Source organism: Coenobita brevimanus, chromosome 75, assembly GCF_032717465.1.
Source record: "Coenobita brevimanus isolate Jiangsu-jjx chromosome 75, ASM3271746v2, whole genome shotgun sequence".
NCBI classification, from domain to species: Eukaryota; Metazoa; Arthropoda; class Malacostraca; order Decapoda; family Coenobitidae; genus Coenobita; species Coenobita brevimanus.
Genome location: NC_137028.1, coordinates 5,655,115 through 5,678,961, shown reverse-complemented (window position 1 = coordinate 5,678,961; position 23,847 = coordinate 5,655,115). Strand labels below are relative to the sequence as shown.

General features: G+C 44.3%; 1 protein-coding gene across 1 annotated transcript in view; it reads right to left on the bottom strand.

Moving 5' to 3' along the window:
* LOC145408030 (roundabout homolog 2-like) overlaps window positions 1-23,847 on the bottom strand; it is a 345,608-nt gene that overhangs the window by 308,217 nt on the left and 13,544 nt on the right. Inside the window, exon 2 of the mRNA XM_080278831.1 lies at window positions 11,824-11,959. Within this exon, the coding sequence (XP_080134957.1) occupies window positions 11,824-11,959 (136 nt within the window). The remainder of the gene's footprint in view (window positions 1-11,823; window positions 11,960-23,847) is intronic.

Genomic DNA, 23,847 nt, shown 5'->3' with positions numbered 1-23,847 from the left:
GGTGTGAGAGAAAGAATAAGAGTGGATGTAATAAAAAGTCTGGAAGAAAGAATACGTGTTAATGTGAGAATAAACGCAAGATTGGAAGAAAGAATAAGCTTGAATGCGAAAAAATATATATGAAAGAAAAACTGCAAATATATGGTTAAAGGCAGGTTTGGAAGAAAGAAATAATTTGAATATGCGAGCAAAAGCCAGGAGTGAGTGTGGAAGTAATAGGTGTGTGTGTGTGGGGGGAGAGAGAGAGAGAGAGAGAGAGAGAGAATAAGCAATTGCCCAGAATATTACCTCCTCAGGGCATAAAGGTCAGGCGAGAGAAAAATGCCTCGAGAAAGGTCAAGGGACGCGAAGGAACTACAGCACAAACAATCATAATTACTTCTTTTAGCACAATAATCTTTTTTCTTCATCCTACAGCCAGATGATTTTATTCAACTTAGAGACATGTTATTCTTCTTCAACTCCTCCACTCCAAGAAGCCTTGCTTAAGCTGAATAAAATCGTCTATGTTTAACAAGAACAAGACAGAGAACGTTCTTCCTCTCAAATGGTATTACCTTCAGTACATCTACTTTGTTAATACTATCGTCCGACGAATTTATTAAGTTCCAATCCCTCGCAGTGCAGTTCCTGTGAATGAAAGCATGAACCAGGGAATGAACAAATTTCGGGCAATTTCTACGTAAGTAAGTAATTTGCAAGAAGGGTCGTGAGAAATGCTAAGTGACACATACAGCGGGTAAGAGTAAAAATAAAAATAAGAATATGATATAAATACTCCTTCACAACGAAAAGTCCGAAGCTGAAAAAAAAAAAAATCGTCTAGCGGAAACACATAAGCCAAAATTTCATTAAAGAAGTCAGTGGAGTCTCAAACCATTTCACTACGAAAGATTTTGCTCGCGCTGAATAAAATCGTCTGTCGGTAGTATCAGTACATAAAGCCTTAAGTTACCATCGTACTGAACGAGTTAGTAAAGACTGCATGTAACTTATTCACGGCTAGAGTTGTTGTTTTTTTCTTCCCCTACGCTGAATTAACCTGTCTGGAAGCAGCAGGAAAAAGTAATAGAGACATCAACAGAGAGAAAAAAAAATAAGTTATGTGGGGCGCAGGAGTAAAAAGATTAAATGGGAACATGACATGACATAAATCCGACAGTAACTTCATGATCAAAGCGTGGGTGAAATTTTAGTGTTTGGGTGTATGTAGGTGATGGTAGAGCACTGTGGACTTAATTTAGGTGAAACAGGCTTTAAACATGGAGAATATGCATAAAAGAAGACGTGAAAAAATGGTGACTATACATGCATACATATATACATACTTAGTGTGTGTGTGTGTGTGTGTGTGTGTGTGTGTGTGTGTGTGTGTGTGTGTGTGTGTGTGTGTGTGTGTGTGTGTGTGTGTGTGTGTGTGTGTGTGTGTGTGTGTGTGTGTGTGTGTGTGTGTGTGTGTGTGTGTGTGTGTGTGTGTGTGTGTGTGTGTGTGTGTGTGTGTGTGTGTGTGTGTGTGTGTGTAACATAAGATGAGGTATTGACAGCCTGCCTCCCAAGATAGCAAGTGGTTGACAGGTAGCGAGAGAAGGACCTGCCTGCCACTCTTCCTGCCTATCCCCAACCCTGCCTCGCTCTGCCACACTCCGTCTACATCCCATACCCCTGTCTCTTTCCTGTTTCTCTACCTATCCTAATTACCCTGACTCTGCCACTACACGTATGTTTACCATCCTGAAAGTCTTCGCTGCTCAGCCTATCCAGACCATCCAAAGTTATTTTTTTTTGTTACTCCACCAACCCTTGTCCGGAATCTATCCTTTTCGTCCAATCCTTATCCAAATTCTGCTCCCTGACACATCCGTACCCAGATTCGCATCCTTCTGTCTGTCTGTCTCAATCTGTCTTCCTATTTATCCATTCAGCCTCATCTTTACCCCTCTATCCAGTCGGCCTTCCATCAAATTCTCATCTCAAGAGTGGAGAGATTTAAAAAAAATATAAGGACACAGGGAGAGAGAGAGAGAGAGAGAGAGAGCGAAATTCAGTCGGTTCCCACGTCGCTTCAAAACTCGCTACGTCAGGACCTACCAAACGGCACGTCTCTGAACTGTGGACTCTCTCTCTCGCTCTCTCTCTCTCTCTCTCTCCCCACCCGTTACTTGCTTTTATTACATTTGCCTCGTTAATTTCTCATTTTCTTCCTTTTAATCTCCGGTCCAATTAATTTCTGTAACAAATCAGTCGTGTTTCATTCTCTCATTTTCTTTTTGCTCAGTTGGTATTTCGTCCGCTTTTTACCATCTTTCATTCATTCATTCATTCATTCATTCTCATTCATTCATTCATTCATTCATTCTCATTCATTCATTCATTCTTTTCTTTCCGTTTCAAGTGGCCTTCTTAGTATCATGAAGTACTCTGATTATTTTTCTGTCCCAAAAGATTTCACATATTTTGGGGGGACATCGCTTGTTGTGAAAAGTAATAATAAAGATTGTATTTAATTCCTATAGTTTAAAAAGTCATTCTTAATAAAATTCTGATAGTGAAAAGGATAAAATTAATAAGATGTCATGGCAGTGGATGAGGTTAATTCTTGGCACTAGGTCTCTCTCTCTCTCTCTCTCTCTCTCTCTCTCTCTCAAACTGCAGGCTTCATTTTCCCCTCCTCACTCTATCTATAAATTTCACACATACACGTCCACTTTATATATATATTTTTAACTGCTTTTAGACGGTCACACTCCTACCTTTACCTCTTCCTCGTTCCTTTCTTCCTCTCCTCCCAAGCATTTCATTATTTCCTCCTCCCGACAGATACTCTTCTACTTCTCTCCTTTCTCTTTTCTTTTCCCTTTTCACCTATCTTTTAAATTTTTTCTCTCTCTATCAGACTCACTCTTACCCTTGCTCCTTTTTTTCTTTTCTCTTTTCTCTCCTCCAGTGCATTTCACATCCCCCTGCTCTTCCGTGTCGTCTGCTTTCAAACTCCCTTCCTGGAACGTCCTTCATGTTCTTACGCTTTCTTTCATTTTTTTTTTCTCTCTCTCTCCCCTCCTCCTCAACCTTCACTTTCTCTTTCCCCTATATCCTTTTTCCTCTATTAGTCCTTTGCCATCTTTCGCTTGTCTATCTGTCCGTCTACGTCTCTCTGTCTCTCTCTGTCTGTCTGTCTCTGTCTCTCTCTAAACTATGTAAGACGTAGACATATATATACACAGGTACACAAGTGTATACTCGTACAGACAGATATATACAGACACAATTTAATACATTTCTCAATTACTCTTCCTTTTCTCCCTTCTTCTTCTTATCATATCTCTAATACACTTCCGGTTGTCTCTGGCCCTCATTTCAATTTTCTGTTATTATGAGAATTTGTTTCCTCCTCCTCCTCCTCCTCCTCCTCTTCTTTATTCATATTTTCTCTTCTCTCTCCTCAGCCCCACCTGCTCGCTAGTTTTTCCAATACGGATTCCTCTTTTCTCCCTCTCATTATCATTCAGTATCACTGTCCTATTTCTTTTATTTTCTTTTTCCGTCTTCCTCCTCCTCCCTCATCTGTCCAGGTCACCTTTCACCTTTCAGATAATTACACCAATCTCTCTCTCTCTCTCTCTCTCTCTCTCTCTCTCTCTCCCTCTCTCTCTCTCTCTCTCTCTCTCTCTCTCTCTCTCTCTCTCTCTTTCTCCATTTCCCTTCATCTGATATTTAACTGTTTGCCTGTCTGTGTATATCTATATATGTCAATACCTATATTAATATCAATATCAATATCCATACATTCATCTATCTACCTATCTACCTATTTACCACAGATCCTACTAATTATACTGTCTCTGTCTGTCTGTCTGTCTGTCTCTCTCTCTCTCTCTCTCTCTCTCTCTCTCTCTCTCTCTCTCTCTCTCTCTCTCTCTCTCTCTCTTTCACACACAGCCTCCCGACCCCAAATTGCTCTTTCAATCCAATCCTTCCTTCCCGTCCTTTGTCCTCACCACACCCGTCTCGCTTTCAAAGATTTAGTGGGGTGGACGGGAGGGGAGAGGAGGAAAGAGAAGAGAGGGAGGGAAGGAGAGAGAGAGGAGGAAAGAGAAAAGAGGGAGGGAAGGAGGAGGAGGAGGAGGAAAGAGAAAAGAGGGAGGGAAGGAGGAGGAGGAGGAAAGAGAAGAGAGGGAGGGAAGGAGGGGGTGAATGAGAGAAAAGGAGGGAAAGGGAGGGCTAGGGAACAAGATATATCTACTGGAGAGGAGGAAAAAGAAGATAGAGGGGAAGGGAAGTAGAGAAAAAAAAGCAGCGAAGGAAAGATGAAAAGTTAGAAAACAGGACAGGTAGAAGACGAGTAAAATAAAGGAACAGGAAGGAATGGGAAGGAAGGGCAGTGGTAGGGAGGGATCGGAATATTATGGAAAGGGAGAGAAGAGAATGGAATAAGAGAAAAGGAAGGCACATGGATGAAGGAAGGCACATGGAAGGGGGATGAGGGAGAGAAAGAGGGATGAAGCAATTAAAAAAAAAAAAGAGAGAGAGGGGGGAACCGTTTGTGAGCGAAAGAGGAAGGAATGGAGAGGAAGGGCAGGGGATGGGAGAACAGAGGGAGGGGGTGGAATGGGGTGGCAGGACGGATAGTAGGAGTGTATTGTGACAGGTTAGGGTAGCATAGGGTAGATAAGGAACAGTTAAGCAGAGTATGGTCGGGTAGGGTAGGGTAGGGTAGGGTAGGAAAAGGGAAGGGAGGGAAGGGGACGTGAGGGGAGTGGTGAGGACAAGGTGGAAGGAATATAAAGTAAAAGAAGGTAAGGGAAAGGAAGGGATGGGAAGGACAGGACTGGGTACGGTAAGAGATGGGACACGCCTGGATTGATAAAACAAGGAGACCAGGGAAACGTTAGGTCAGACGTGGGGCAGAGGTGGAAGGGAAGGGAAGGGCAGAGGTGGAAGGGATGGGAAGGGAAGGGCACAGGATAGCACAGGACAGGGTAGCATAACGTATGGTACCTGTAGGGTATGGAAAGATTTAAGGTAAGATGCGTCAAGGTAATGCTGGGAGTAGTGAAGAGACGAGAGTAAAGGGAGGGGAGAGAAGACGGAGAGAACAACGCAACAGAAAAGACGATGAGGAAGAGATAAAACGAGGGAGAGGATGGGAAGGGAGGGGAGGAATGGGGACATGGAGTGTGGGAGAAGGTAAATGGTATTGAAAAAAAGGAGGAAAAAAAGGTGAAGGAATGGAAAATATGAGAAAGGATGGAGAAGAATAAGGAAAATAAAAGGATATATGATGTATGGACGAATGGAGGGATGATTAGAGGGAGGAGATAGAAACAAGAAGAAGAAAGAAGAGATATGAAAGGAATAAATATAACAAAAGAGACGTGAAACAAACAGACGAAGCGGAAGGTAGTGGAAAAGTGACACAAATTAAGAACAATGATAAAGAAACGGATTTCGAGAGAGAGAGAGAGAGAGAGAGAGAGAGAGAGAGAGAGAGAGAGAGAGAGCGATTCATCTTAGTTCTTCTATTTCTGGGTCGGTTCAATTGAAACTTGGAGGGTTGTACCATTCTCTCTCTCTCTCTCTCTCTCTCTCTCTCTCTCTCTCTCTCTCTCTCTCTCTCTCTCTCTCTCTCTCGTGTGTACATTATATATATATATATATATATATATATATATATATATATATATATATATATATATATATATATATATATATATTATTATTATTATTATCATCATTATTATTATTATTATACCTAGATAAATCATCATCATCATCCCGCCTCTTTTCTCACCTGCAGGTGGAATGAGGTAGGGTCCAGAGGGCAAGGATAGGGAAGGAATATGAACAATGGGAAACTAATCAAATGCATGCCCAATGAAATGGTCCACACACCCATTCATTTACCATGCAAGTCCCTGGAATTCTGGTCCTACGTCATATATAGATCCTTCTACATGCAGCTTCAAAACCAACTATCAAATAAGAGTCAATTCGATGTGTAAGATTAAAACGTGGGTACCAAACGCCTGTTATGGACTCCACTGTACCTCTTTCTCATCCAAAGAGAAAATTTACAGACTGCTGATAACCCTTCCGCCCATCCCTCCCTCCCTCACCTCCAATCCCAGCTACATATTGGGTTCCTTACAATGCAGCATTAAATGTCACAGGTCGCACCCCTTCCTTCCTTCTTTCCTTCCTTCTTCCTTCCTTCCTTCGTGGCCAATTATACCACCAAATAAGGCGACACAGCCCAACACCTTCACTGCACTATCTGAAGCGTAGAGACCGGGCATAAGACTAATCAGTCCAGACATTTAAGGCAAGTATGTCCAGTCCAGAATGAGGGGGGAAGAATGTGTTAGCGAAAGTACGTGAGGAAGGACAGTGTTTGGGTGAGGCTCAGAATGGGAGGGTGTGTGGATGAGGAGGTGGAAAGAGAGAAACAATTGCAAGAGGGATAAAAAGACTGCGTAACAAATATTCTCGTATCGTAACGGTTTAACTTCATCACCCCGTCATTATCATCATCATCATCATCATCACCAATATTTACTATTATATGGGCTCAGAAGATCCAGATAAAGAAAATAAACATAACAGTAATTTATAATCATCATCATCATCATATCTGTCGTCGTCGTCGTCTTGTTCGTCGTCGTCATAATCCTATCCTCATTATTACAGCGGATGAGTAGGATTCAGAAACAGGAAAACGAACACACAGAAGACCAGGAGGAACTGTCATAGGGTTATCTAGTGAACTGGGCCATACATCCATCAACTTATTATTCAAGTCTTCCAATATTCATGAAAAATCGTGCTAATTTATATACGGTACAAATAAATGGGCATTATCTAGCTAATTTATATGCTCTGGTATGCTCTGGCCTAATACATATATTTATACACATGGGGTTAATATGTCAATACTTATTTGCATAGGCCTATATAGATATCTGACACACACACACACACACACACACACACACACACACACACACACACACACACACACACACACACCACATATTTCACTACCCACCACCCAATCTACCCACGATCGTATCTTCCTCACTACCCACCTGCCATTTCTCTACCTACATACCTGCCTACCTCCCACACTCATCCTCAGGTAAGCCTACACCACAGTCACAGGTAAGGTAAGTTAACAGGAGAACAGGAAATTACTTACGTTTTTGCCTACCTGCCTGCCACCCTGCCTGCTTGCCTACCTACCTACCTACTTACCCACCTACCTGTCTATCTACCTATTTACATATATATATACATACAGTACATAGCTCCCACACCCATACACATGCACATTAATTTGCGACAGCTCTTATTTAACTACCTACCTACACACCATCTACCTACCTACCATCCTATCTTCCAACCTACCTACCAACCTACCTGCCTACCGATCTACCTACCGCACCCACACACAGGCAGGCTAAGAGAAGATAGCCTAAGCACGAGGGAATAACTTTACCTACCTACCTATCTACCCACACACCTTATTTACCTATCTACCTATCTACCCACACACCTTATTAACCTACCTACCTACCTACCCACACATAGGCAGGCTAAGGGAGGGCAGCTTTAGCACGAAGGAATAACTTTAATGCCTGTCACACTTTACCTTCCCTGCCTATGTCTCCTAGAACTGTGTGTAGGGTGACGGGACGAGGGAGGCGAGGGGAGGGGGTAGCGGAAATGGGGAGAGTTGTGTGTGGTGAAGAGGGAGAGGGGGAAGGGGAAAGGGAAAGGATACGGAGATAAGATAGGGGATAGAAAAAGAATAAGGCAGAGGGAAGGGAGAGGGGGTAATGAAAGGGGGGAGGGGGCAATGCCGGGGGAGGAGGTGGGGGCGCTAACGGTGGTGGGGAGATCGCTGCCATGCTACACCCTATACCGGGAAGCACTTCAATTAACACTTCTGAATTACTTCCATTAAACCTGCTATGTTCCTTCACAATTCCATTTCTGTATCACGGACTTGAATACACAGCATAAACAATTACTGTTACTCGTACAACTGTCTTATTTGTATGTGCAACATATGCTACACTTATGCTGCCATTCCTACATGTTTGTATTTTAGTGTGCAAGGTTTTGTAGACATGGCTGCATACATGCAGTATATGTTGTACATATAAATATGAACACACACACACACACACACACACACACACACACACACACACACACACACACACACACACACACACACACACCAGAGTATTTCGAAACCTTTCATCCTGTGTTTCAAACTGTAAGGCCGAACGAGATTAACGATATTTATGCTGGCGACAATATATATATGAATCGGTATTGGCGTGGTGTGGAAGCTGTGTGTGGTGTGAAGTGGTGGTGTGGTGTTGTATGTGTGCGGGGGGGGGCGGGCTTGTTATGTGGTGTGGTATGGGAACTACGTGATATGATGCAGCTGTTATATGATGTGGTGTAGGCTCTATGTTGTGTGGTGTGAGGGTCTATGTGGTGTGATGTCGGCACCTTGAGAAGGCTATGTGGTGTTGAAACATGTGGTGTCGAGGTATACGGTGTGGGTTGGGAACTTTGTGGAGTGGACTGCGGGTTATGTGGTGTGCTATGGTGTGGGGGCTAAAGGGTGTGGTGCAGCTATGTGGGGTGGTGAGCTAAAGGGTGTGGTGCAGCTATGTGGGATGGTGACAATGTGGCTTAGTTATGTGATGTTGTGTGAATATGTGGTGTGGTGCAGCTATGGGTGTGGTGTGGATATGTGGCGTACGGAGCTGCTTTGCGTGACTGGCTATGTGACATGTTAGCTATGTGGTATGGTGCGGGAGGCTATGCGGTGTGATGTAAGGGGCTATGGGGTGTGGTCTGGTATGTGTGGCTATGTGGACTGATGTATGAACTATGTGGTATGGTATGGGAGGTTATGTCGTATGGTGTGGGGCATTGTTGTATGGCACGGAGGCTAAGTGGTGTGGTGGGGAGCCCGAGCTATTTTCCGTGGTATGGGTATGCGGTATGCTGTGGCTATGTGTTACGTACGTGGTGTGGATGACTATATGTGAGGGACTAATTATGAGGCATGGTGCGGGAGGCTATGTGGTATGATATGGGACGCTATGTGGTACTGCGTGGGGCTATGTGGAATGGTGTGCTGGCTACGTGGTATGGTGTGAGGCCTATGTGGGGGTATGAGAAGGGTGTGGGCGCTATATGATATGAAACGGGAGACTATGTGGTATGGTGTGGGGGCTATATGGTATGGTCTGGGGGCTATGTGGTTAGGGAGGGCTATACGCAGAGGGCTGGCTATGTAGCTCTTGTCCACATAGGTAATAACGTCAGCTTTATGGCCGAGTCAAACAAATTGTGTCGTGGAATTTTTTACCCCGATTGCAATGAAGCCTTAAATATTATTCATTTTATTGTTTTTCTATATTCATAACACCATTTACAAACATAAATGCGAAATACATAGTAGGGATAAATACTGGTAGGCGAACTGATGACAGCGAATATTTCTAATGCTTTTGTTGCTTTCCTCTTCAACCATATTCTGTCAGTCTGTCTGTCTGTCTGTCTGTCTCTCTCTCTCTCTCTCTCTCTCTCTCTCTCTCCCCTTCCTATACATCTCCCACTCCCTTTTTTTTTCTCTCTCTCTCTTTTTTTTTTTTTAGTATTTCATCTTTAACTAAACTATATTTCAGTTTTTCTTATCCCTTATCTAAGCTCTCCATCCTCATCTGTCTCTTCACTATTGCGATGTTTTTGTATATGATATTTTTACAACCTCTCGCAGTGAAAGATTTCGAAAAATTTGCAATATATTTATCAGCATCGTCACGTCTTGTATATTTCATTCTTGCTTACGCCTGACGATTTTTTTCAGCTTATGGTAGGCGATTTTTTTCAGCTTATGGTAGGCTTGAAGCTATGAAAGGATTTAAAAAGATCCACTTTTGTAAACCTGTGTAATACCAGCGAGTAATTCCCTGTAACCTTCACTAAGTCCCGGTATTACTCTCATCTCCCGTGTTTCTGTAGTCTCTTAACCCCCCCCCCTCCCTCCTTTTTTTCCTGACCCCCCCCCCTCTTTTTTTTTTCCTGCTACCCCTAGATAATTTCAGATTATAAAAAACAAACACAATCTTCTTAAGCCCGTTCACTTACAGGGTGCTCTCCTAAGTTGAACAAAAGCCCTGGCCGAATGAGCTAAGTGCAAGTTAGATTACATTTGTTTCGGTTAAGTTAGGCTTTAAGTTTGGTTCTGTTCCTCTTTGGTATGATTCGATTCGAATCCGTTCGGTTGTTTCTTTATTACCCGTCCCCGACCCGGGGAGGGCTCGGGGACGGGTATTGTTTTCACTCGGTTTATCTGTCTGTTTGTTTGTCTGCCTGCCTGCCTGACTGTCTGTATGTCAGTCTCTCTGTCTACAACTTTACCCAAAAACAACTGGTGCGATTTTGACTAAAATTAAACGGATGATGGGCTATCACCTTCTGATCATCTGATTAAATGTTGGGTCAAATTAGGCCATGGAACTGTAAAAAGAAAAAAAAATCTTTTTTGGTCATAACTCCTTTCAAAATCGTTCTATCGACATGAAACCAAAACCTAATGGTGCATCTTTCAAATTTGCATCCAATAACATGCCTCATTACATCAGGGAGGTCATCCCCCAGTTAGCGGTAGGGGGGTCACTGTCAAATGTGTCGGGCCTAAAATTTCAAATGGGCATAATGTTGTCAATTTTCACCCGATTTACTCCAAATTTGATACGTGACATCTTTGACTAGATATCCTGTTGTGTTCACGCGTCAGCACTAAAATGACTGCCGGGGACGGGTCTGCTATGCCTTGGAACCGCTTCTTGTTTTCGGTTACTTTAGATTATGCTAGATCAGGTAAATATCGATCAGGCTGTGTTATGCTATGTTATGCAATGTCAGGTCAGGTGAGGTTAGGTTGTCAGATCAGGTTAGGTCAGGCTAAGTTAGACAAAGTTAGGTTAGGTCACGTCAGCTCTGGGAAGGATTGTGACCCTCTATAACACCCTTCTGAAACACGCCACATGGACCTCACACTTTACCTCTGTTGTCAGTTCATGCCCATCTATTTTTGTGTTTCCTCCGGCCAGGAACGGGCACAAAAGATTTGTTTTACAGCTTTTACAAATAGTTTGCGGGAGAGACGAACAAACCAACTGGGCTTTTGTTGTGTTCCAGCAAAGCGTCAGTGGGAAGTGGTGTGGATATATATACCGTATATACTCTCTCTCTCTCTCTCTTTGTCTGACTTTTGGTTGTCACAGGCCGTTATGCCATTAAAAATTATTAGAACTATGTAAATACACATTGGTAAACCAGAGCACTGAAACACACACACACACACACACACACACACACACACACACACACACACACACACAATTCGATCCGATCTGAACGTTATAATCTAGGTAAGGAGTCACGGTGGAGGACGGTAGCATGTTCCTGTCTTAATCCACGCCTGCCTCATGCCAACGGTTCCAAACCCGAACCGTGGCAGACAATTAAAGTGGGTGTTGGTAGTGTGTCCTTTCAAATACTTGCATATATTTATCATTACGAGAAGTCGACTTCTATATATAGTACATCATTCCAACTACTGACACCACTTCCCCATTTGTACATCACCGGCATGAATGAGGAAGGGTTCATAATTCTAGCTATCACTCAGACGAGATGGTCCTGTCCTCCAGTAAACCTCATATAGTCTGAAAATGTTGCAATCGCAAAGATATATATAATCCAGGAAAATCAAAACGTGTATGCACTCACCTGACCAGCTGTCCGTCCTTGTACCAGCGTATGGTGGGGGGCGGCTTGCCCTCCGCCTTGCAGTTGAGTGTGGCTGGCTCACTGCGCGGCACCGTGATGTCCATAGGGTGCTCAGTGATGCGGGGCGACCGAAACCCTGCGGGGATAACAAAAGCCATCAGTACTGTACAGGGTATATAAACAGGAATTAAAGAGCCAGCCCGTATAGTGAAGAAAAAGCTGGAGATGCACTCTTAAACTAACCTTCCTCATTACCACCACAGACAGAATATTATATATACTCGTGTACATATATATATATATATATATATATATATATATATATATATATATATACTCGCTAAACGGCCGCCGAAGGCGGCCTTTCCGCTCAATGTCAAAAGGCCAGAAATAAGTCGAGACTCGGGAACCGGCGGCCCGATTGGACTGAAATTGTTTTATTCTTCAAGCTGGAGCATTTGGGCGGTACCTTTCTCTAACAAAAATTGCGCTACAATGCGCCGTTTTTGCTGTTACGGTAACAAACGGACGAACAAACCAACAAACATGCAGAAATTGGATCAATATACACCGGTATATATATATATATATATATATATATATATATATATATATATATATATATATATATATATATATATATATAAACTATACCTCGACAAAATCCATAATGAAAAAGAGAACAGTGTTTCCCAAGAACACTGGACACTATTATCTCGCTGAAGACAATAATGAACAAGCTTCCTCAGGCACTCCCTTTCTTGATCAACCAGATCCATCACACTGCCTCTGGCATCGTCACCAACATTACGTCTTAACCTTTTTGTCTTACAGTTTTTATACGCTTTGTTTAGCTTCGGCAACACTTTTCTAATTAAAGGAATTAGATACCGTCTTCGGGAACTCCTTGGAAGCAAGAGCCTTTTACCAACATGAATAAAATCGTCAGCAAGTTGTAAGAAAAGTCTGGAAAAAAAAAAAGACTCGTGACTAAAAATACGGTGTAACTAACCTATCCAGTCCAGACACTGATGATGTCGTCTGTTCTTACCCCTTCACTACCTGGGTTTCCTCCTGAGTTGAAGTAAATCACAAGACAGCAGACAAAGTTGTGCAAACAGTCACCACGCTGCATCACTGAATCTCTTCACTATGATGACCTAAGTATATATTTAATTCTGGTTGCTACCAGACAATTTCCTACAACTTAAGACAGCGCACAAGTTGTGAAGGGGTAAATGAAGCCTACCCTCTAGTTTGAAAATCCTATCCTGGTGTCAATAAAGTCGTCTACATATACCAAAAATTAACACAAGAGGTACGTCATCGGATTGATGTACGGAAAATATGTTATTCCTCTTCATTATGAGGATCCTCGAGAGAGAGAGAGAGAGAGAGAGAGAGAGAGAGAGAGAGAGAGAGAGAGAGAGAGAGAGAGAGAGAGAGAGAGAGAGACCTAATGAAACTCACGAACAGGCCTCGTTCATTGAAAAGCCGCGAGAAAATACCGCAGATTTTACCTAATTTACGGCGATTATTTCTCGCTGTTCACTGATGCTACTACAGAAACCGACGATTTTATTCTGCTTACGAAAGACATCGCATACTGAAGGGGTTAGTGACGGATATATACAACCCCTCCAGTGCTAAGTGTTGGAAGAAATCGTCTGGAAATATCAAGATTAAATTTATAGCACACGTAAGATAAGTCGCCTGTCTTTTGTTCATTCTCGTATTAGGCCATTTAATCAGCTTAAGGAATAGTTCTCTCAAAAGGGGAGTTAATGAGGGGTATTACCTAACCCCTCCATTTCTAAACCCCTCACTTAACCTCATTAAAATCGTCTGGGGAAGGGTTAGAATAAAACTTAGAACCTGTCATCGAAGGGAAGAGGTTATTTAATATTTGCCCTTTTTCCTGGATTTTCTTTTGCTTGGTTATAAAATTCCTGTTCTCCCTTCAGCTCCAGACGTCATTTCTGTAATATTCTTGTTATTACCAGAGGATATTATTTGCTTTAGGAGAGAGCTGCAATAGTGAAGGGGTTAAAGAGGAGTAGAGCAAACCATGTAATTTCCACACACACACACACACACACACACACACAAACACCTTCTCGTCAAGCAGCGGGCCTTCAAATATTCGGACACTTAATTCCTGTAGGTGGGAGCGGGCCTGTCAACGCTGTGGGCACGGCCTTTAAACATGCGAGTTCCCCCTGAAAAATGAGCCAAAATGAAGAAGAGTGGGGGTGTGGGGAGGAGAGTGAAGGGGAGGAGGGGAAAGGAGGAGGAGGGTGATGGGAAGGAGGGTGATGGGAGAGGAGGGTGACGGGGAGAAGGGGGAAAGGAGAGAAGGGTGAAAGACGAAGAGTAAGAGAGCGTGGGAGAAGTGGGGCTGTGAAGGTGTGGAGAGTTAAGGAGGAGGATATTGGGGTGTGGAGATTTAGGGGGAGGAGAATGGGGTGTTGAGAGTTAAGGGGGAGGAGAGGTGGGTGTGGAGAAGTGGGAGAAGAGTGGGGTGTTGAGAGTTCAGGGGCAGGAGAGGTGGGTGGGGAGAGGTGGGAGGAGAGTGAGGTGAGGAGAGGTGGGGGAGAGTGGGGTGTGGAGAGGTGGGAGGCGAGTGGAGTTGAGTGTGGAATGGTGGGAGGAGAGTGGAGTGCTGGGGAAGCGTGAGGGGAGAGGAGAGTGGGAGGCGTGGGGAGGAGAGTATGGTGTGAGAAGGAGAGTGTGGTGTTATGGGAAGAGTGAGTTATGGTGTGGGGTGGTGAGATGAGGAGATTGTGGTGTTATGGGCTGAATGAGGTATGATGTGGGCTGGTGAGTTGGGGACGGAGGGAGTAGGGCGAGCTGATGAGTTTGGGGGGTGAAGGTAGTAAAAGGGTCGGATGGAGGTGTAGGGAGGGACACAGTGGAGGTGTTGAGGGGTAAATATGGGTGGGAGGGTGGCAAGAAAACGGGAGGTGTAAGGAAGACGACTTTTGAAGGCGGAATACGAAGTGTGTGAAGGAATGGGAAGGCGTGGAGACGAGAGTTCAGGTGTGGGGAGGAAAGTGGAGGTGTGGACAGGAGAGTGGGGGTGTGGGAACAGGAAGGTTAGGCAAGGGGGGAGAAGTTTGGCATATTGAGAGAAGGAGGGTGAAAGTAGAGTAACGAAAAGTATGAGGGAGTTGTAGGTACCAGGAAGCGCGTAGGAAAGAAGTGGGAGGGGAAGGAACTGAGGAGATGAGAGCAAGTTGGGAGACAGCATGGCGAGGAGAAGAGCAGAGGGGGAGAGTAGCAGCGTGTTGCGAGGAGGATGAAAGGAGAAAGCGAAGAGTAGGGAGGAGAGGGGAAGGGGGAAAGCGGGGAAATATCATCACTGCATTTCCTAAGCCGAAAACATAATGAATCTTTTACATAACATTCTGAAAAAATATGAAGGGCTCCAACGACTGCAGCACTGTATTTTGAAAGATAATGCTCACTATTTCATTAGTTATCGTTAAGCAATGGATCAGTATTCCAATTTTTATCTGTACCTGCACCTTTATCCACATCTACCTTTGCAAAAATCTGAGAGCGGTTTGACATACGCTCTCTCGCTTTGTTCACCGTATTATGGAGTCTGCCCTTTTCTTCAATTCTCTCTAGCACAGTACATGAGAGAGAGAGAGAGAGAGAGAGAGAGAGAGAGAGAGAGAGAGAGAGAGAGAGAGAGAGAGCGCAACGAAAAATGTACCGCGCTGGCAGGGTCTGATTAAACCCTAAATGATCAATATAACTCGTGATGTTGCATAGAGATAAATTTACTGTATTACCATCTGGCTGTGCATATAATAACAATGATTAGGAAATATTACCGGCGAACGATATAGGTCATCCTCATAAAAACAGCTTACCAACGTGCGGGTACAATCATAGGCCATAATGCTACGTCCATAGTGTTGTGTTGTTTCGTCTGCACCATACTCTCTCTCTCTCTCTCTCTCTCTGTAAACCGGGAAGCTGCTCTGTTGTCTTTGTTTTCAAGCCAAATTTATAACGTTTCTCTTATGAGCTGAAAAAAAATCGTCTAATCAGAATGAATTATATAGTCATTCCACACCATCTCCATTCACCACTATGTACTTAAATACTTCCAATACCTGTACTTTCAGCCTTTCAAAAATACCTTTTTTATGTACGTCCCTCCTGAGCTGAATAAAAATCGCATGGAGGTAATAAGAGTAAAATTATATAAACCGCACACCGCCCATCACATTCATTCTCTCTCTCTCTCTCTCTCTCTCTCTCTCTCTCTCTCATGGGGCTGGAAAAAATAATACAGGGGTTCCATATTCAAAGATACTTTTATACTGAAATGTACAAACGAAAAAATGGAAAGTATATAAAAAACATACGAACAACATAAAGACATGTGTATAAGTGATAAAATAACGAACGATACAACCGAAAAGTATAACCAATGACACAAAGAAATCACAAACATAACAGCAGACAGGTTTGGCAGAGGGTTAAGGAAGTGAGCTGCTGTCTGAAAGAAGACGAGTTCGATCCAGGCAAGGGCTGAAGATTTCAATTTCCTTAAAGACGACTCTACTGATCTTCCACAAGACCTACCGACATGCCATTAACACCCCCCCGCTAATATCGTTACCCCAGTCCTGAGCTGAGACGATGGGTACTGGCGCGGCAGTGGTGATATGTGAGGGTGTTCGGCACACAGGAGGACTGTTGGGCCTTAGGGAACGGACTGTATATATATATATATATATATATATATATATATATATATATATATATATATATATATATATATATATATATTACTAATAAAAAAACACGTTTAAACAATAATCAACCAAAAAAAAAAAAAAAAAAAAAAAACTATACATTCAACAGACAGTTGGCATGAAGAAAAAACTGCGAGAGAAAAATAGGCAGAACAATCTATTCCCAGCACTGGCAGAACAGAGCAGCACAGTGCACGTGGGGTGGCGCGGGGTGAAAGATTTAATGATGAGCCTGAACAATACATTTCCATACGGCCAAACAAAAAACTACAGTATTTTATAATAGTTTCCGCTCAGGCACCGTCACGAAAAGAGAGAAAATCGGGGCAGGGAATTCATTACAATTTTATTTATGGATTTTATCTGACGACGACGATGATGATGATGATGACTAACATAAGAGAAAGGGAGAGACTCTGAGAAAGGCATCTAGAACACGAACGGGTATGAGAGAGAGAGAGAGAGAGAGAGAGAGAGAGAGAGAGAGAGAGAGAGAGAGAGAGAGAGAGAGAGAGATGGCATTATCACTGGGTTAAGTCTAGTTCCACCTCCCCGTTTACCATATTACAAAATCTACAGTGGGCAAAGAGAGATTCTGTATTTAGCTTTCTGTATTAATAACCACTTCACTAGGAGGACGTCTTTTTATATCCTATTCTTGGCACCTTCAGATTACTCTACATGTTGAAGAGTGAAGAAGTGTGGACCATTCACACTTTGGTTAATATCTTACTGTATAATTTTTTCTGGACCTCTGAATGATGAGTATGACGATGATGATGAGCTGTAGTATATATATTTAAGCGGTTAATTGAAAAGTGTATCCTATTATTAATAAAATCGTACGTGGAGAGCAGGAATAAAAAAAAATAATTCACTGGATTGAAAGCGATGCCGGAGATTGTTCTTGTCAACCTTTCAACCAGAGGACGTCACATTTATATTTCATTCTTGCATTCACTAATTTTATCCTAACAAAATCACCCACCCGCCCGCAGAGAAGTCACTGAAGGCTACGTCTCGTTGTTGTGGCTTAAGGTTCGTCTGGAGCGTGAACCAAGTGAACTTCAGGTTAAAAATTTCCTTCTACAGTCCACCAACCTTCTTTTGGGGGAAAGAGAGGGAACTGAGGGATATTTATACAACCGACTAGTGAATCAAACCGGTTATATCAGTGCCATCGCATGAAGGTGCCCGTCTCCACCATCAGGTTCTCTCATATCCTTTCAGTGCGAAAAATCTCTCCTCATCTGAATAAAAATTGTTTGGAAATAGCAAGCGAAGGGAAAAATTACGTCTTTATGCTAGTGTTTAAAGTTTGTCTGTACGATGAGACTTAATAATTATATTTTTGTTATTGCCTGACGATTTTATTTCAGTTTTCCTTGGACGATTTTTGAAAACTTGGGGCATATCTCTCGTAGTGACTGGATTATGAACAAACTTTATTACATATCCCTTTGGCTGCGGCGAGATGCATTGAGTGGCATAAAAATCGACCGTCTGTGTGTGTGTGTGTGTGTGTGTGTGTGTGTGTGTGTGTGTGTGTGTGTGTGTGTGTGTGTGTGTGTGTGTGTGTGTGTGTGTGTGTGTGTGTGTGTGTGTGTGTGTGTGTGTGTGTGTGTGTGCTGGAATACCATACGACGTTCCATTTTCTCCGCCAAACACATCTGGAGTCCAGGATTTCTCTCAAGCATAGTAAAAGCGTCTATGTAGGGCCGAAATTAAACTAAAATCGCTTTGATAATTTACTCTTCTAATACCATGGCGTCTTTCTATGTTGTTTTAGCGTCTTTCTTTTTCTAGTTTATTTTATTCACCTCAGGGACAACTTCATCTCTCAATAGGCGGGTGAGAAACAATCGGGTCCTTGGTATCATCATCATCATCATCATCATCATCATCACCATCATCATCATCATCGCCTTCCATTGTCCTCCCCCCTCCCCCCTTCCTCATCCCTTCAAGCCTTCCTCCCCTCCCCTTACTCCTTCAAGCCTCCCTCACCCCCTCCCCTCCTCCTTTCCCCTCCCCCTCCCCCTCCCTCCCGCACCTCTTCAAGCCTCCCTCCCCTTCCCCTACTCCATCAAGCCTTCCTCCCCCTCTACTCTCCCCCCTCCCCCTCCCCTCCCGCACCCCTTCAAGCCTCCCTCACCCCCCACCTGTCTGCCTCGCCTCATAAGCAGACAAACGGCCGCCCAGACGCAGACAAACAAAGCCATAAGACACCAAGCAAACAACAGCCTTGGGATTTTTACTAGGAATGGGCTTTTTGAGGGGTGGAGAGAGAGAGAGAGAGAGAGAGGGGGGGGGGAAGCAGAGCGAGGAGGAAGAGAGGTAAAGGAGGAGAGGGGAAAGCAGGAGGGGGAGAAGGGATACAGAGGAGGGGGGAGGGGAGGAGAAGGGAAACAAAGGAGGGGGGAGGAGGGGAAAGCGAGAGTAGAGGGAATGACGCAGCGGGGATGGAGGAGGGAAGGGAGGACGGGATGGAGAAGGGGAGAGAAGAGAGGAGGAGAAGAAAGGGTGAGGAAGAAGGTGGAAGAAGGGGAAAGAAAGGAAGAAAAGTGGAATATACAAACAAGGAATATGTGGTTAGAGACACTGAGGGGAGAAAAAGGAAAGAGAGGGAGGGGGAAAAAAGGGAGGGGGGGGGGAAGGTAGAGAAAGACTATGGAAACGGGTAAAAATGAAAGGATAGAGAGGGGGCGGTAAAGCGAGAAGGAGTAAAGAAGGGGCGAGAGAATAGGAAGGGAATGGAACTAGGAGAGGAAGAAAGTGATGAGGAAGCAGGGAGGGGAAAATGGGAAAAGATGGGAGATGTAGAAGGGGGAAATGAGATGATAAAGAAAGAAAAAGGGGAAAAGCAAGGGGGAAGGTGGGAGGCTGGAAAAGAAAGGAAAAGTCAGACAGAGGAAAAAGGAAAGCAGACAGGGGAGGACTGGGGATGAGGGAAGGAATGGGGGTGAGAGAGAGAGAGAGAGAGAGAGAGAGAGAGAGAGAGAGAGGAGGGGGCTCAGGGGTTAGGAATGGGGGGTGATGGGTGAGGGATGGAGGATGAGGGGGGAGGGGGCATAACGTGGAGCGGCACCTCGAGGGGGACCACGCTGTCACGACCAACTAAGTGCATCATCCAACTTGAGGCCGCTGGGGAATGGGGGAGGGGTACAAGGGGGAGAGGGGAAAGGGAGAGAGGAGGAGGAGGGGAGGGGGAGAGGGAGATCGGTAGTCAGAGGGTGGAGGCCATAGGGAGAGGGTGGAGGCATGAGCGAGGGGTAGGGGGTGGTAGCGGTGGGAAGGGAGGCTGAAGAGTAAAGGAAGGGGGAGAATGGGTAGGGGAAAGGGGAAATAAGGAAGAGAAATGGCGAGAAAGGAAAATGGGAGGAGAAAGGGAAAGATAATGGGAGAAAAATGAGGTGGTGGGGGAGAGGGAGAAATGAGGATGTGGAAGGTGGATGTGGGAGAGAAAGAGGAAAACAGTGATGCAGGGGGAGAAAGACAGGGTGGAGATGGAGGGGAGAAAGGCAGGGTGGAGATGGAGGGGAGAAAGGCAAGGTGGAGATGGAGGGGAGAAAGGCAGGATGGAGATGGAGGGAAGAAAAGCACGGTGGAGATGGAGGGGAGAAAAGCACGGTGGAGATGGAGGGGAGAAAAGCAGGGTGGAGATGGAGGGGAGAAAATGCTTAAGTGTGAAGTGGGATATGGAAGGGAGAAATAAGAAAGGGAGGGAAGAAGTGAAGTGAGGGAGAAATGGGAGATGGGGAAGAATTGAAGTGGGGGAGGGGGTTGTGTAGTGAGGCCTCCGCTCCTGGTAATTGGTTGGGAGTCTTTGGGGAAATGAAGGAGACGGGTCAAGACGCTCCCTCACTCCCTTCCCCAATCTAACTCCCTCCTCAATACAAACCCAGACATCCAAAGTGTTAGGTACTACAGGTGAACCAAAGTATTTCCAGGATTCAGTCATTCATATCTCCTTTAAGCTCACATTTCTACTCTTATACTACCTAACATTAATGACTGACACTACCTCCCCCATAAAACTCAAAAATTCCCTCCCCAGCCGAGTTATAACAAAATGAAAGATAAAGCCATCGTAGTGAAGAGGTTAACTACTCGTCAAAGTATGCCTCTTCTCCGTTCTAACTAAATACTCTATGGCTACAAAGTAATTTCCAAAGATCACTATTTTCCCTCACTCTACGTGTAAATGATTCCAACACACAGTAAATTTCCATCATTCCTTGATCCTTTCCCCAACCCGACTGACTCCACCTTACAACACATTCTTCCATATACCCGAATATCCTTACTAATATAACAGACGCCATGACGACGACGACGACGACGAGGAAAGCAAGCAGCAACACATCTAATGGTCCTATAGAGGCTGCTTGTTACAGAGCTGCCTATGACTACGAGATCTACTTCTACATGCTGAAGGATAAGGATAGTAAAGCAAGAAGGCTTCCCCCTGCTCCAAACCCTCCAGTTAAAGCTGGCAGGAAAAAGTGAGAAGGACCACCATGATGCATCTCCATACTACTTTATTCAGCTTAGATATTTTTCGAACTGCAGGGGTTTAACAGTACACAGCCTACACTGCGGAAAGTCCTTCGCGAAAAAGAGTTCCATCAGCAATGAAAGGGAGAAGAGCCGCCACCGTACTGACTGGGATAAATGAAAATGAATGCAAAACAAGAAACCCAATGTATTTTACACGGAGTACTTCAAAGCATAAGGTCTTTATTATTATTATTATTATTATTATTATTATTTTAAAGCACAGGGTCCTTTTATTATATTTATTTACTTTGCTATTTTTTTAATCTCTGGAAGTTTAGCGAGGCGAGAATGTGTGAAAACCTTTGTGGTGAGGATAGGTTCGAATCCCACAAAAAAAAACAAGAAAAAATAGCGTCCCCGATCTACCTACCCTCGGGCGGCACTCCATCAAAAAAGTACAATATAGTCAAATGGAAATCCCCATGAAGAACAGAACCATCATTTTTTTTTCCACCCCTCAAAAACTGGACTGCATGGCCAAATTCTATACCCTTTTCCTTTGCTCTCTCCCTCTCTCCTTTTTCCCCTATACATCTCTCACTCTGCCTTCCTCTCCCCCTGCCATCCCTTTCTCCTCCCTTCCCCTCCTCGCCTCCTACCACTCCAATTATATCCACTCCCCTCCTCTTCCCCTCCCACTCCATAGCATCCTTCCTCCCTTCCCCTCCCCTCCTCTTCCCCTGTCCCTTCCTCTCCCCTGCTATCCCTATCGCTTTGGTATCCCCCTTGCTTCATACCATCCCTCCCCTCATCTCCCCCTCTACCCCCGTCTCCCTCCCATCCCATTCCCTACCCCCTTCTCACCCTTCCTTCCTTTCCCTCCTCTCTCCGCTTAGATACAGCTCTTGTGCCCCTCTACTCTTCCCCCTCGTCCTTGCGTTATCATCCTTTTTTTCTTCCCTTTTCACTCTTTCCTCTTCACCCCCAGACACTGACACCTCTTCCTCTCCCTTCCTCTTCCCTGCCTTAATCCTTTCACTGACCTAGGTACTCTATTTTGGATAACGCCAGACCATTTTTTAAAGGGAATAAGGATAAGGATGTGATGGACTGCGTTAAAAATACCCCGAGATGGTTTGGACATGCGGAGATGACGGAGAAAGAGAGTTTGACTACACGAGGGTATGCGAGTGAGGTCGGGGGTAGAGGGGGAGGGAGAGACCAAGTATGAGCTGAAGGGATGGAGTGGAGAAATATATAAGAGAGGCAGATGTGAGCTGGAGGCAGTCATATGGCAGAGGACAGGGTGACGTGAGGTTGATTTGTCTGTGGCCATCTCTTACAGGATTAAGGTTTCTGGCTACAGACACACAGATACATTATACAGACAGAATACCTTAACCACTGAGGGGTAAGAGCTTATCTACCTCAACTCTTTCTATTCTTGCCTCCTTCATACGATTTTACTCAGCCTAGGGAAAGAAATTAGTACGTGATGCTGTCAGTGGGGACATTCTAACCACGTAACTACAAATGGTTTCTCCGCAAATCGTCTGGAAGGAGCAACATTAAAGTAGCACAATTGTGCCGTCATCTTCAAACGGATTTACCATCGATGCAGCAGGGTTCACTATTTTATTCTCGCTACCGCCAGATGTGTTTATTCAGCTAAAGGAAGTCAGGGCAGGTGAAGAGTTAATTTTTTTTTTTCTCTCTCTCTCTCTCTCCACTTTGTCCTCTTTCTCCTACATTACCTCTCCACTCAAATCCACCCCCACTGAACACCCATTATCCCCGTGAATCGAAACTGTGTGTGGTAAAAGAGGTGTGGGGGAGACGATGGGTGAAGAAGTGAAGGGAGATGCTGAGAAGTGGGGAGGAGAGACGGACGGGAGGAGAGTACACTGGAGTCCAAACGAGTACAAAGGAAAGACAACAGCAACAATAGAAGAGGTGCTTTTGGGGTTGTTTTTTACTGAGAAGACTATGGCTATGATAATTCTACGACCTTAGGATGAGAATAACAAAACGAGGAAGAGTGGGAGAAAGGAGGAAAGGAGGAATGGAATGGTTGTAGGAGGACAGGACAGACTGAAGAGAAGATGGAGGGGAAATGGAAGGAAGGGGAGGAATGGAAAGAAGGTTAAGGGAGGTGGAAAGGATAGGTGGAAGGGATCATGGAGGGGAAATGAAAGGGAGGAGAGGAATGGAAAGGTTACGGGAGGAGGAGAGGAGAGGTGGAAGGCTAAATGGTGAAGAAACGGAGGGGAGGGGGGGAATGGAGAGGAGTTTAAGGGAAGAGGAAAGGAGAGATGGAAGGGTAGATGGGAGGAAATGGAGAGGAAGGGTAGATGGAAGGGAAGGAGGGAGGGGAGGAGGGGGTAGTGGGTGAAGTTGGTCTGGGCCGATGAAACTCCCTCTCTTTATGTCAGACAGAGCTGTTAATTGGGTTTTGCTAGTGTGTGTGTGTGTGTGTGTGTGTGTGTGTGTGTGTGTGTGTGTGTGTGTGTGTGTGTGTGTGTGTGTGTGTGTGTGTGTGTGTGTGTGTGTGTGAGAGAGAGAGAGAGAGAGAGAGAGAGAGAGAGAGAGAGAGAGAGAGATTCTGATGTTAAAAGGACGGGGACGAACACATAAGAAAATACCCACATCTTTCCTATCTATAAAAAAAATCTACACAAAAATCTACTCGCAATACAACAGAGATAAAAGAAGCCATCAGGAAGAAGAGAGGAAAAAATAGTGAAAAAAT